The sequence below is a fragment of the Penaeus chinensis genome, chromosome 4 (assembly GCF_019202785.1).
Source record: "Penaeus chinensis breed Huanghai No. 1 chromosome 4, ASM1920278v2, whole genome shotgun sequence".
Lineage (NCBI taxonomy): Eukaryota > Metazoa > Arthropoda > Malacostraca > Decapoda > Penaeidae > Penaeus > Penaeus chinensis.
Genome location: NC_061822.1, coordinates 32,115,770 through 32,130,263, shown reverse-complemented (window position 1 = coordinate 32,130,263; position 14,494 = coordinate 32,115,770). Strand labels below are relative to the sequence as shown.

Here is a 14,494-nt window from a genome sequence, read left to right as displayed (position 1 = left end):
CACTCACTCACTCACTCACACTCTCACACACACACACACACACACACACACACACACACACACACACACACACACACACACACACACACACACACACACACACACACACACACACACACACAATCAAGGTATAGAAAAATAGACTTTTATTGCAAACGTCTTGCACCTCAGTCTCAGCACAAACAATACCCATTGCCAAGGTACAATAAACCCAGAGAGCAAGGGTGGTGTTTTCGGGCACTAGAGGAACCGTTTGCGTATAATTAATTATTTCTGTTATTTGGGGTTAAGGCTGTCTTTCAATAACACCTTTTATCTGGATAATTTTTCTAAGCATGGTGCAAGTTTGGGGATACGAACACCCAGCCATTTCCGTCATTATGATTGCTATCTTCATAACACTAAAGTCAACATAATCATTAAAGGTGGTTACAGTTTTACTTGAAGATTATCCTTACTGTGAACTCTACTGTACCAGAATTAATGATGTCAAAAAACGCACACGCACACGCACATGCACACGCACACGCACACGCACACGCACACGCACACGCACACGCACACGCACTCACTTTATCATCCTTATCATTGCCTACATTAATGACAGGAATACATTCAGATACATGGAAAATTGCATCATATTGTTTATCTTCTCTTATGTTGCAATGACTCTTGCATATCTGTTGATCTTCAACTTGTCAAATTGACTAATTCGATCCAATCTTTCATCTATAAAAATAATAATAATAATGACAAAAACAAACACAAATTTTCTAAGCAAGTTTCTTCATATTCAGGTAGTCAATATATCCATATAACCATATACAAACTCTAACAACACAATGGTTATTACACTTTCATGTTCATAGTAAAAGGGAGGAATATATTTTCTTTTGTATTACTATATATTTTATTGTAATTTTACAAAATCTAACATAGTACCTGTGTAGCTTTGAAATCAAATAAAAAAAGAATAATGGCAACTAAATTCCTGCACGATTACTTAACAATATATGCACGCTCTCAAAAAAAAGACCTTACAAAAATATTGTCCATAGAATTTTTGGACTTGCCTACTTTACAACTTCATATTAATTTTTTTCCAATAAACAAGTACAGGTTATTGGTATATTCTATTTATTCATTTAAAGCAACTCCTTTTGAATTCAGATTTTTTCCCTTGGGTTTTTTAAAGTACTATCTGATCCGAATTTTTTAACAATCTGAAAAGTTTTTAGACTTCCAAAGTCTCTATTTTTGCATCAATAGCCAATGGCTATTCTATATTCTCTATCAATAACATGACAACACATGACAAATTAAATTATGCAACAAAACTAGCCCCCTAACTTACAAACCACTGCATGTCTCTGATCCAACAAAGTGTATTTTTCCAATCATACAGAATCTGTTCACTGGATATTCCCCCTTAATGTACATATGATGCTATGTTTGCACAATGAAATTTCTCAGTACAGATTGTGGGTCATTGTACTAGCAATGACCAACTCCTTGAAGGTAGATATGATGCGTGCGTAAAGGCTGTCTTCTTGCGGCACTTTTCTTGGCCTCAGCCAGGGAATGGTCTCGCAAGCCACATCTTCCTCATAGTCTGGTTTGTCGAGGAATGCTGAAACACAGAAAATAGAATATTTTAGTCATTCTCTCTTCATTTCATACAAAAGAACACATTAGGGTTTCTTCTTCCTACAATTATTTCTGCCTGCAAGAAATATATATTCATTCAACCTCATGCCTGAGAGTCACAAAAAAAAAAAGTAAGTATTTCTTTACCTATTGAATGAGGTGATGGTGCAGTAGACAGGGCAGAATGTGCCGCACCAACCCGTCCATACATCACCAGCAAGTGGAGCAGATCGTCGATGAGGGAGGGGAAGGCTCGGCCAATACGCACCAAAGATGGCAAGGAGGCTTCCATTATGGATAGTCTTTCTTCTTCCCCCAGAACTGTCAACATTTTGAGCATTTAGAATTATTTCAGCTCATATTCATAAATCTGTTGCTTTAGATAATGTTCTGAACACAATCCAAAACTGTAAGATTAGCAGGAGCATAACATGTCTGATTGGATACAAGTTGCATTCAACAGACATAGATTATTGCTTGTTCTCGATACCTCATCAACAGCCACAATCTATCTTACAGTGATACTAAGGCTCTAACTGTTTAATGGTAAAGCTTAAAACACCTGACACTGATAATAAAAAAAAAGCATTTCATGTCCCATAAATGTTGCCATCACTCTTACCTGACAGAAGAGTAGCTAAAGTATTGATTGCCAGCCTAGAAATACTCAGGGTTGAAGGCATGGCATTCTGGAGGGCCAAGTGGGATGTAAGCTCGACAGCAAACATCTGCTTGTCCAAGTCTGGTAGCTGAAGCAGTTCCGGGATCCAATTGAGGCCGATGGCAATGTGCATGGAGGGAACACCACGCACAACTGGCCCAATGAGTTCTCCTGGGTAACCCTGAAGACAAAGTGTTTACTGAGTGTACTTGTTGAGTTTTTTTTTTTTCTGAGGAATACTAATTAATTACAGCTCTACAAACAATAAAAGTACAAAATGTTTTTCTCACAAGTTCAAATAAAGTCCTCCACATCTTCATCAAAACTCTTAAAAAAAAAAAATAGTTAAACAACAAAAACTGCATCAATATGAATAGTAATTACACAGCTTTCAACATACCTGAAAGTGTACTAATTTAGCCAGTGTAGTGTCCTTCAGAAAGGCTTGGTGGATGAAAGAACATGCAACACTTCTTATTTCTTGGAGAGTCAGAGCTCCAGCACCATCCTGGAAAATGGAAGGGAGAAATTTAGATAACGATAACCGTTTGTATTGATCTCATTTCTTACATCAAGACTACTCCAAATTACGTTTTTATTATCATGCAGGATAACAATTTTAAAACAATAAAAAAACTAAAGAAGCAGTAAGCAAAGAATTTTTTTTTTAATCATAACCTCTATGCAAATAAAACACTTTTAATGTCTAACACAGAATAAAAGAACAGCAAGCAATGGCAGAAATGGTAGAAAGCTTTATCATTCAACACTAAGCATATCCAGATTTTATATAGCAGACATTAACGCACATTCTGATGTGCATTTGTGATATATCTATACCATTCACTTATACAATTACCATTATATGATTGACATTCCATTCTATTCTACTGAGTAGCTATGTGCAAAACAATTTTTTTCTCATACAGCAGACAATCAAAAACACAAGCAAGAGATAGGACAGTCAAGAAGTTGCACAAGCTCATTTTTTCATAACAAAGAACAGAAGTGAAGTTGGACATACTCCTTAGTCCTTGTGCTCCTTCCACGGCAATACAGTACAACTGGGGATGTAATAAAATCCTTCACCAAAAACAACTTTAAAAATTCAGTCACTTACTGTAAGGGTGCCCACCTTCTCATCACTGTTCATGAGACAGGCCTCCAACAGGATTTGTACAGCAGCACTTTCCTGAGTGAGCACAAGAGCTCCCCGAAGCTTCTCCCTCTCTTCCTCAAGAGCCTGTGGAGGGGTGGTGGTATTTCCCCCCACAGGAGTGTGTGGAGTGTTCACTAGGGGTGTGTTCTGCATTTGCTGAGATAGGAATGTGCGTGAAGACAGGAGATACACTTGCAGCATGTATATAACCAACTGCAGGAGAGGGGCACACCTGTTGACATTGATGAGATTTTAGTAAATAAATTAGCAATTTTATTTGAAAAAGAAGGAAAATAATTATTAGATATATTCATAAAGGAAAAGGCGACTTCACACAATGTAATTTCATCATGTGACAAACAAAATGTTAAGAAAATGCCATTTGGTAAAATAAAAAGTTACACACACCTATTAACCCTTGGATCACATCGCAGCACATACAGAGGATCCAGAATGATGTCATCCTCTGTAAGCGCCTTTCTCAACTTGCTCTGAGGCTGTTCTGGCTGTAGACCCTCAACAGACATGGCCCAGAGACGACGAGGAAAGAGTGAGTTTAGCCTCATCCAAACTTGCCTGTATGTGTCTGGAATAGATACCACGATACAATTTTTTTTTCCATTTCTGTTACAGCATATTTGTAGAGAGAAAAAGAGATGAAAAAGAATGATACTAAGATGCTTTATCTTAACAATGTTAACACAATGTGAACTAAATTCCCAGGAATAATAAAAATGGATACATAATCATTTAAATATGTATATTAAGAGTGATAATACTTCAGAGCAATACAACTTTTCAATATGAACACAGTAAGTGAAAAAATGCCTTTTCTCTTGCAAAATATGAATAGGCTAGAATCACAGAGAAAAAACAAGTTGAATAAGCAGAATAAATAAAACTTAAAGCAAGTTCAGGACCAACCTAGGACCTTCCGAGGCACTCCAGGTTGCAAGAGGCACTTGATAGAGGCAGTGATGGGGGCAGCCAAAGGCCACACTTGGTGAGGAGGCATACGCATCAGACGGTCCAACACGATGAGGAGCCTTCCAGGTTTGTCAGCAGCGTCTTCCATGGCTGTGGACATATTAGTGTAATGTATTATTCTTCTTTCTGACATGGGTGTGCAGTTTAATAAAACACATTTGGTACAGTGGTATATTACTTAAAAATCAAACATATATAGAGAGAGCAGAGGAAAAGAAACAAAAGAAGGAAAGAGAGAGGAAAAAAAAAATCAAACACATACACACATGAAGAAATGAAAAAACACATTCCCTCATCTTCCCACAGCAACAACCAATCACACATCACCTTTAGTTACAGACTGAGGATCAAGAGGCACTGGAGGTGGCAAGATCCCCAGACTGGAGTTAGCTGATGGGCTCTGATAAAGCCAGTCCTCCACCAGACACAGCTGAGGATAATGGCTCACAAGCAGTTTTACTAAAGGCGAGAACAGACCTGAGGAATGTGAAATAAAGGACTGAAAATATACTTGTGTGATGAGTATTTCCTAGGTAAATATTTGATGTCATTACACATTACCATTCACTTTTATCTATGTAAATACATGTTTCTCAAATCAAAACATGAATATAACAGTGACTGTGTTAACATAATTTTTATGTAAAACCAGAAATAATAATATACATTAACAAACCTGCATATAGCCTCTGTTCCTTCTGAGCATGTGAGAGCAGGTACCTTATGGGTAACTGAGCAAACAGATGCGGAGAGTAAGAATGGATGCGTCTGCTGTTTGCCAGTAGCTGGAGCGTATTGTTCAGCCGCACGTCCTCATACAGCAGCAAGTAATACAACAGCAACAACTGTGATGTCATCACTGATGTCACATTTACACTGTAATGCATTATACATTTTCATCAGCACATTGATCCATATTCCTGTAGACAATCTCTCACTAGAACTTTTCTCTTAACTCTAATCTTGATATTCTTCTGGTGGATCTCATATACTAAATGGACTATAAATGCAATGACTCACAGCAAAGCAAAAATTACAACCAAAACTTCCCAAACAATTATGCAACATAATCTAAGCCACAGTGTCTCTACTGCTAACCAACAAAGTTTAAAAATTAACAAGCCTTAATGCTAATACATAACAACACCAACCATCAAGGTACCATGTGAGACTACCATTGTTAAATTTGCTGACCTTATGGACTTCCAACCAATGAAGAAGTACTGGAAGAGTTTCATAGTAATTTAACATAATCTGTAACACTATTGTATCTCCATAAAATGAACACCAACACTGAAATACTAAGTCTCAGGTAGGTCATGTCCATTAACCCATTATTGCCAAGTAATTACACTGTTTACTGAGGTTTTCTTTTGTGAAATCTGTTCACAAGTGCTCAGCCACCAAGACGCCAGTTATTATTTCTATGTGATCTCACCTGATCTCACCATTCCTTGAGATTTAAGGAAAAGTTTTTTTGTAATGTCATTATTATTATCATTATTGACATTATAGTTTTTATAATATAATTCATTTTAATAAAAAAAATCTTTTAAAAAAACATGGAAGAGTGTAAATAGGAGACATAGGTAGGACTAATGATTTGGTGATTAAGCACCTATATGCAAAGGTGGCTCACCTATATGCAAAGACAATTAATAAACAAAAAAACACAATGCCCATGGCATATATTTTTGCCATCCTGGCATCGTGGGTTAACTTAATAATTTGAAAAAAATGGAGGTGTCAATCAAGGCTAATTCTATCTTTGACAAATTCTATTTCCCAAATCAATTCTCACTAGATACTTATTCTAATAATGATGAGTAAAATCTCATACCTAGGCATACGCAAGAACTCCTCCTAACAATAAGGACATAGACTCACAGTATATCACACCATGACATCAAATCACCCATTACCAGTGGGTTAACTTACAGACAAACAACATTCAAAACTCTGTTACAGCCGCACTCACCCATTGCAAGAGGTATTGGAAGTCCGGTGATGTGTCCTGACTGACGGAGAAGGCATAATGTGACTAGCCGAGACACCTGACATAAATGGAGACTTTTCTCGAAGCAGTGATTTTCTTCTGCTGAGATTTCGGAAGGGTGCAGTGGCATGTAAAGTTGGCGGCTTTGAGCTCTGCTATGGAAGGAATGTGTGTATTAAAACTGAGGACCTCAGACAAGACAAAAATAAAAAACTGACTATCATTTCTCTCATAAATGTAACCAGTAATACATTTCCTAAGGCTGTGAAGACATCCTGATGAGATGACAAAATTTTAAGTTAAATACTACTTTCAAAATAATATAAATAATCATAATAAAAAAGGTACTTACATTCATATAAGTAATCACCTTGGTATAAACAAGTTTTACCCATTCTACAATTTCATGAAGTTATAACTAACTATAACATATTCAAATACCCTAAGTATCTTTATTAGTTATCCAACCAAAAAGTGTAACTATTCATACATACATTCACCAATGAAGAAGCTTTTTCAGTAAATATTGACTGTGAAAAAACAGACATAATTTCTTCCTCAGAAATTGGCTCATTAAAGGTATCGGAAAGGCCTCCTTTGCTGGCAGGTAAGATAATGGAATTGACATACACATCTATCAACTGTGGCATTACTGGATGCAGTGGTGTTACAGATGCACAAATTTGACTGCAAAGGAGAAAAAAGTCATGAATATATTTTAAAAAAATAATTGCTTTAATTTCATAATCCTTAAAAAACAAAAACAAACATTAGAATAACAATGGTAATAATAAAATAAAGACTGAAAAAACTAAGGAAGAAAATGGCACATACCCTATATATATTGGTATATTAAGCATTCTAATATATATATATATATATATATATATATATATATATATATATATATATAATTTATTTATTTTTCCCTGAAAGATGAATAAATTTTGTTTACTATTATAAAGACTTATATAATGTAATACTTAGGACCTACACTTAAAGAAACTACCATCAATAAAGCATTGCTAAATGACCACAGAAACTTTAGAGTTACATATTTATTTTAGTTATCCTACCTATGTATGCCTATAACATTCTATATCATAATACTGTTACTAATACTCCAAGGTGTGTAGCAGTCATAATATTTGCCTGACTCATACACACATTTGATTTGGGGTGAAAATAGCATGAAGTTATGTTTATCAAAGACAACAGACTACAAAGACTGCTTTGTGCATCAAGTAAATGTGGTCCTTGTAATGATATCACTGAACTCACCCTGATACCCATTTGCTACCTATTTTTTAGATAATTTACATACTGCAAATTACACGGACGGTCCTTCACTCCCCCGGTAAGTTCAACACTCTCCCAAATTTCTGAGTAAATCTACCAAGCAGTAGCTTTACAGTAAACTTTTCTGTTCTGTAAAATTTGTTTTGTGAACAGCCACTCAAAGTTACATGGAAGGAGGAACAAGTGGATACCCTCTCTCAGTGACTGTCTATGTTTAACTAATGACACTCTCCCCTTTCCTTCCCTAGACTTCAGGCAACAGACATTAGATTTCATCACCAAAGAAGACTTAAAAATAAAGTCTGACACAAGGACAACTATGCTAATTTATGGTGGGTCAAGTTTACCCCCTAAGCACATTGCCGTAGTCTCACAATCATCCCAAAGACTATTTCAAACACGTACTGTATTTTTGAAATTCTGATAATCTTACATACCAAGCATCACCTTAATAAAACGCACAATACTTTCATCATTTTCATCTTTTCCGTGATTTGTTAAATTAATGAAGAAAAAAAAATCAGATTCACCAGATTTACTCACTTGTATATCCAATCTTTGATGGGGACCTTGTGTTTGGTGAACATTCTGCTCTTCAGCTGATGATACACACAGTGAACAGGAAGAAAGCCAGGGATATTTGCATTTAACCCTGATGTCACTGGTACTTTGACAGCATGAGCTGTTACAACCTGCAGAAAAGAACAAAATTCTTTTCAGCTACAGCATGATAGGCCTTGTTATAGTCTTTTATTACATATCCTAAAGGTAATGCTAATAATAAAAAAGTAATAATCAACAAATTAATAATAAAAATGCACATTCATATTCTGCCTCATTACAATTTGGTAGATATGATTACCTGAAAAGAAATCCTGAAATCAATACTACAATGATTATACAGAATATGCAGTTTATTTTAATTTGCAATCTTGCATAAAATTCTTACTACTTAGCTGTATTTTTCTAAAGGAATATAAAAAACAATATAAAAACTACTAATATGCATTGTGTTTTCTGATTTGTTTCATAGTTGATGATATGTGCTTGAATCCAAAAACTGGCCTATGTAACTTTGCAATATATTTTTGGTTTATTGTAATTTTCATGTAGTAAGTTCCAAAAGAAAAGAATGTTATCATGAAAACTACTCAAATAGGCCACCATACAAATGTTTATTAAACAAAAAAAATAAAGAAAACATGCAACAAAGAACAAAATGGCATCAAAAGTGTGAATGCAACATTGTGCAAAATGTGTATCTTGAAAAATACATACATAGAATATAGAAAGTTTAACAAACACCACCTAACAATAGAATATAGAAAGTTTAACAAACACCACCTAACAATACACCAGAGATGCATCTCTCGCCTGGGAAAAACATCTTATTAGTAAAGAGACAAGCCTGGTATACAATATCGCAACCAAAAAGCTACAATTGATGAATAAATACATATCTGACTCTTTCTGATGATGTATGTAAGAAAATCTCTATTGTAATCACATCCAAGATTAATTAGTTATTTTGCTGGATATTTCATATTATTTTGCCTAAAGTAAAAAGCACACAAACTAAACAAGAAGAATGACCACAAAGGCAGACACAAAAATGATATTGGTAATCGTTGTTCAAGTGACACTAACCCTGATAGTGCAAAGAAATATTTTCAGAACAAGGAATATAAAGTTTACCATAATAAGCAGTGTCATGTTTTTTAAGCCATATTAAAGTGTATTCCAAATAACTATTTTTCTCATATTAATAATCTTTGTTATGATTTTCTGTAGGGGAAAAGCACCTTCAGGTAGTCAAAATGTGAGTGTTAAGAAAATAGAAAGTGAGCGAAGAAAAGGTTGAACAGGAAACATGAATGAAATGAGATAGAAAATAAATTTATATTTCTGCTCCTCTTCTTGTTGCTTTCAGTGTCTGTGACAGCCTGTAGGAAGGTATGAATGTACATACAAAGAAAACTTTTGAACCTTTTCTTCACTGATAAAAATTGTAAGAAAGGGTTACGTCTACACACTATGGAGATTTACAATGGTCCTATGATATTTTTATCAGGTAGAGGCCAAAAGAAAAGCAAAGAGCATCAAAATCAATTAAATACAGAAAGTGTGGTTATGAAAAAGTGAATGAAAAAGAATTATCAGCAAAACATTCTCACAAAATCCTTGGAAAATGTGCATTTATTTTAATAAAATTCTCAAAATGCTATAAATCCTAACAAACAAGTATATATAACATGTATGTCCATAACAATCATGAAGAATAAAAATGATCTGCCTTCCCATACGTTCCACTCTGATATAAAATGGTTACATATTATTCTTCTGTACAGCCAATGCATACATATAACATAATTCTTTTAATCTTCAACACAAGTTCTAGGTTGATATTCACTGACTAAATATCACACCAAATAAACAATAAACAAGTATTCTCAACTTCTTTTTCACAGTAATGGCATATATTAGTGGTGGTTAGGTTCTTTGGATCCAATGTAACCTGCAAGTTCTTCTCCCATTGTTTTCCTTCTTAGTTACCTTTACTACCTTACCAAGTATAAAACTATATAACAAGTTTTGCTTTGGACAGGAGCATTGACACTCTGAGCTCTTCTTGATCAGATTAAGTTTCCATGTATTTTGAATTACTATAATACATAGTGAACAAAAAAAAGAAAAAAAAAAGTGTAATTTAACACAGAAAGCTAAGAGAAGGTAAGTGTTTTGGGGTGAAACGCAACTAGATTTGAGTGTTAACCTTGCCCAGCCATATTCATTACTGCATTCCCTCTTGAAAATTGTCCTTCAATGCTTTCTTAGAAAAAAAAATATAAATAATTTTTTATTCATTTCCAGCAAAGTACTGAATCTCACAATAAAAAGACATGGAAAATTAAATCTTGCGTAGAGGGCAAGAAGGAAAATGTGCAAATGCTTTCTGGTGCCTCTCCAAGATCAAATGAGTGTGTAAGGAATGGATGTCACCCTAAGGCCTACCTTCACCAACTGAGTCTCCAAATTCTGGGCCAGTTAGTTTGAGGTTAGCAACAAAAGAAGACAATTAGCTCTGACCAGAACCTATTTAGTAATGCAACCTTCTGAGTTCACAGTCATTTAATGGTATATGATTTTCATAATAATTTATCTTCATCTGTGATAAGTTTTAAATTTGCCTATCAGAACATGAACTGAAGCTATATCACATTAGCCAGTGTATTGCCTTACCCCACACAATATTACAAACTCATTTGTAAAGAGTCTAACAACATTATGTTCCTCAAACACAGTTGCCAAGGAAGGTAAAAATCATATATATAATGAGTAAAGAACAGGGAGGTTCAAATAGTTGGAGATGGATGAAGAAGAAAAAAAAAAAAAGGGGTCATTCTACAAAAACAAAATTTACAATCTCACCTGTTCTGTAAATACATCATGGGTGAAGATATACTTGATTCGGGAGAGGTTATTAGCTCTCGTCAGAACCTTCATCCCAAGAGCTGCACTGACTAATTCTATGATGGCACTCAGCTGTTGTACATGGAAGTGTATAGCCATCAATAACAACATAGCACCAAATGAAGAAGAAACACCACTTGCTCTGTAAATATGAATTTAAGTTAAAAAAAAAAGAGGTTGTATTCAGTGTTATCATCACACATATCAAACTAATGAGGACTGTATTTTCAGAGTCAGTCAAAACCAGTGTGTAACAAAATAAATGATCTCTTACCCAGCAAAGTAAGCCTCCTCCTTTACCAACCACTTGATCCACTCAGATGCTTTCCGCTCATTCTCTTGGGACGAGATGAGTGAGGGGCATGCAATGAGCATACAGAGACCGGTGCTCACAAACCTCACACCTGCAGCTGATGGCGGTGGGTGACAAGTGACCAGTTGGAGAAGCAACCCAATCTCTTTGTCCTCACTGAATCTGAAGACAAAAAAGGAGAAAGTGAATTTCAGTCCACTATTGCAAATTTAATACAAGTAAACAACAACTTGAGTCTATCGATACTAGTGCAAAAAAACTTACTTGAGGTTTGCTAAGCTTTTGAGAGCACAATACAGTCTCAGCAGAGCCGTTGCATGAATGACCTGTGAGTCTGGCAGTGTGTCATTGCTATTGAAGAGGAGGAGATTCCTCAGGCGCTCACTCAGATCTGTCCGTAGAGCTGCCAGTGCTGAAGCCTGTTGTTCGTATTTTCTCTGTATGCCAAGAAATAAATTATTGTTGTGATATTGCTAAAAATAAATCACAGGTGCATAATTCAGAGAGGAAAAGAACTATTCATGAATGAGATAAAGATGAGAACAACCAGTGTGAGTTTTAACATAATATGTAAATCTCCTTTTTAGGTTACATCTTCCGGTGAAAATGAGAATGCCACTAAAAATAGAATAACATTGAGAAACACTGCAATAATGGACTTCACATACCCTTTGTCCACTCTTAACAAAATGCGCAAACCAAGTACGCTGCTGGTGATTGTGCGAAAGGAGTAAACCTGTAATGAAGCTGACTGCATCGCCGCCTTCACCTCCATAAATACTGCTTCCAGACCCAGAACTCCCTGCCACACCTGACCCTGCCTTCCCTGCATCTAGGGTTAGATACACGGCCAAGCCCGGCATCCGACACTGCTCTACCTGCAGATGGAAAGTAGATGTTATCAGAACGTAAATGAGAAAAGGTAGCATAATGAACGGATAGAGCAGGCCTAAATAATGTGAAAAAAGTATCAATAAAATGGGAACACTAATTTGGTGAATGAATTAGTGGCTCTTACAAATACTACAAAAGATTTTCAGCTTTTCAGAACTTCCTTACTACTGGCAATTTCCGCAAAGCAAATTCAACTCACACAAAGAGCCCGAACATTAAGTGCCTGACTAGGATTCATTTGGCACAATGTTCGCACAGCCTGGAGGCGCAGCAAACCCCCTGGTGTGTCCTCATCCTGCTTGTCACCAGACATCACCAAACCAGTCACAACTGTACAAAAATGAAAGAAAATTAAAATGTAAAGTTTAAAATAACAAGTACTAAAACCAAACAGTGATGAAATTATTTCAATTATCATAAAAAAGACTAAAGCATCCAGTGTTATATTTCTGATTCTATCATATAAATCACTCATTTGCTGACCTTCTCTAAAACAATCGGGCTGATTTGCTACCATTCGAGCAATCAACGTCGGACCATTGGTGACGTGGAGAAGAGCTTCAGCGACTTCTGCTGGGGGGAGCAGGGCAGGCAGTTCAGCAAGCGCAATGCACAGCACATCGCTCACTTCCTCAAGGTAACATGGGTTGTCGAACAGCTCGGATGATTTGTGGTAGAAATCTTGATGTGGGTCACGAATCTTCCATAACAAAGAAAAATGTTAATTGTAGCAATGGACATTTAGAATATAATTCCATAATCTGATAAAGTAATTAAGCATATACTACAGAATAAACTTTTTATTTTTTGTAAATGTTCAGAATAAAATCAAATCAAAGTAGTCTAAAGAAAAAATAAGGTAATGGTAATATAAAATGAATAAAACAACACAGTTTAGTTTAAGAAAATAATCTGCAGACAGAGACACTGTTAGCTACTCATCAAAGTCTATGAACCTATGCTCATGTGGATAAGTCCAGTTACATCACTGCCTATGTAATAGCAAAAGCAAAAGAATTGCCCATATAAATAGCAAGAATAGAGTTTACTGAACTCTCTGGAGCTCATCATTATAGGAGGGACCAGTTCAAGCTCTATGTTACTGAATATATGTGGGTGTGGCTTGTTGATTTTTCCCAAAATGTAAAGCATGAAGGTCACTGTGTTGCTTCATATTTTGAACAATTCCTATTCTGAACAATGACCTTTTTATCATAAACTCTTTATATGAACAAATGGAGCAATGTCAGTTAATTACTGAAATGCTGACTCTGTCATCTTACATTTATAAATGTAAGAGGACAGACTCAACATACACATATTATCCCAAAGAAATATTATCAAGAATGAAATCTAATTAAGAAGAGGGAAAAAGCCTACCTGTGCCATGACCAATAGTAATTCTGACAGCAGTAAACGCAGTCTTCTCGTGGGGTCCGAACACTCAAATTCAAGTGCCAGTCCATTGGCCAGGTTCTGAACAAGGACGCTCTCACTTTGGCTTCCACCTCCAAGTTTTTGTCTGAAAAACAAAATCACAAATGCCAAAACTCATATACACTAAAGACAAAATCAAGATTTCATTCTATAAAGCAACCTATCTGACTTTTTTGTTGAAGATAATCATACTGACAACCTGAGGATATAGACCTAAATTCACTCTTAGAGAAAGGTTATTTACACAAACGAGAAAACTGTAGAAAACAAGTCTCTATACAAGAACCAATATATATGCCTATAGACCAATTTCCACTTCAAATTAGAGGGGTCATTTAGGTAACTTATAAACAAGGAAACTACCAAATGCTTGCTAGACCCCACCATGGGGTAAATTGGTATTTTCAGAAGTTTGCGTTAGACACTCCTACATATAATTTTGCTTGTTGCAAACATATGTATGGCATTTGATAATGACATTTATAAATATCAGTTCGTGAACATCTACAGAATAATTTCATCTCAATATCAATACATTTAAATATCACAATAATATATAATGAAATATTGAAATATTTTTCTTTTTAAATGCAATAGCCTGTTTGTGCAACGTAAGCATGAATAAGATTT

The 14,494-nt window shown here is 35.4% G+C and overlaps 1 protein-coding gene across 3 annotated transcripts in view; it reads right to left on the bottom strand.

Annotated features, from left to right (window-relative positions):
• Nucleotides 1-891: 891 nt before the first annotated feature.
• Nucleotides 892-14,494, bottom strand: part of LOC125024988 (integrator complex subunit 2-like) — a 15,987-nt gene continuing 2,384 nt past the window's right edge. Inside the window, exons 2-20 of one of the 3 annotated variants that reach the window (XM_047612804.1) lie at nucleotides 13,808-13,949; nucleotides 12,911-13,127; nucleotides 12,627-12,757; nucleotides 12,202-12,411; nucleotides 11,798-11,970; nucleotides 11,495-11,695; nucleotides 11,179-11,362; nucleotides 8,293-8,441; nucleotides 6,945-7,137; nucleotides 6,433-6,605; nucleotides 5,131-5,330; nucleotides 4,782-4,931; nucleotides 4,392-4,544; nucleotides 3,876-4,053; nucleotides 3,429-3,699; nucleotides 2,709-2,816; nucleotides 2,270-2,489; nucleotides 1,795-1,968; nucleotides 892-1,630 (exon numbers count right to left, since the gene is read on the bottom strand). In XM_047612804.1, coding sequence (XP_047468760.1) covers nucleotides 1,470-1,630; nucleotides 1,795-1,968; nucleotides 2,270-2,489; nucleotides 2,709-2,816; nucleotides 3,429-3,699; nucleotides 3,876-4,053; nucleotides 4,392-4,544; nucleotides 4,782-4,931; nucleotides 5,131-5,330; nucleotides 6,433-6,605; nucleotides 6,945-7,137; nucleotides 8,293-8,441; nucleotides 11,179-11,362; nucleotides 11,495-11,695; nucleotides 11,798-11,970; nucleotides 12,202-12,411; nucleotides 12,627-12,757; nucleotides 12,911-13,127; nucleotides 13,808-13,949 — 3,388 coding nt within the window. In that variant the 3' untranslated portion in view covers nucleotides 892-1,469. The remainder of the gene's footprint in view (nucleotides 1,631-1,794; nucleotides 1,969-2,269; nucleotides 2,490-2,708; nucleotides 2,817-3,428; nucleotides 3,700-3,875; nucleotides 4,054-4,391; nucleotides 4,545-4,781; nucleotides 4,932-5,130; nucleotides 5,331-6,432; nucleotides 6,606-6,944; nucleotides 7,138-8,292; nucleotides 8,442-11,178; nucleotides 11,363-11,494; nucleotides 11,696-11,797; nucleotides 11,971-12,201; nucleotides 12,412-12,626; nucleotides 12,758-12,910; nucleotides 13,128-13,807; nucleotides 13,950-14,494) is intronic. The other 2 variants (XM_047612806.1, XM_047612805.1) reach the window with 2 other exon arrangements.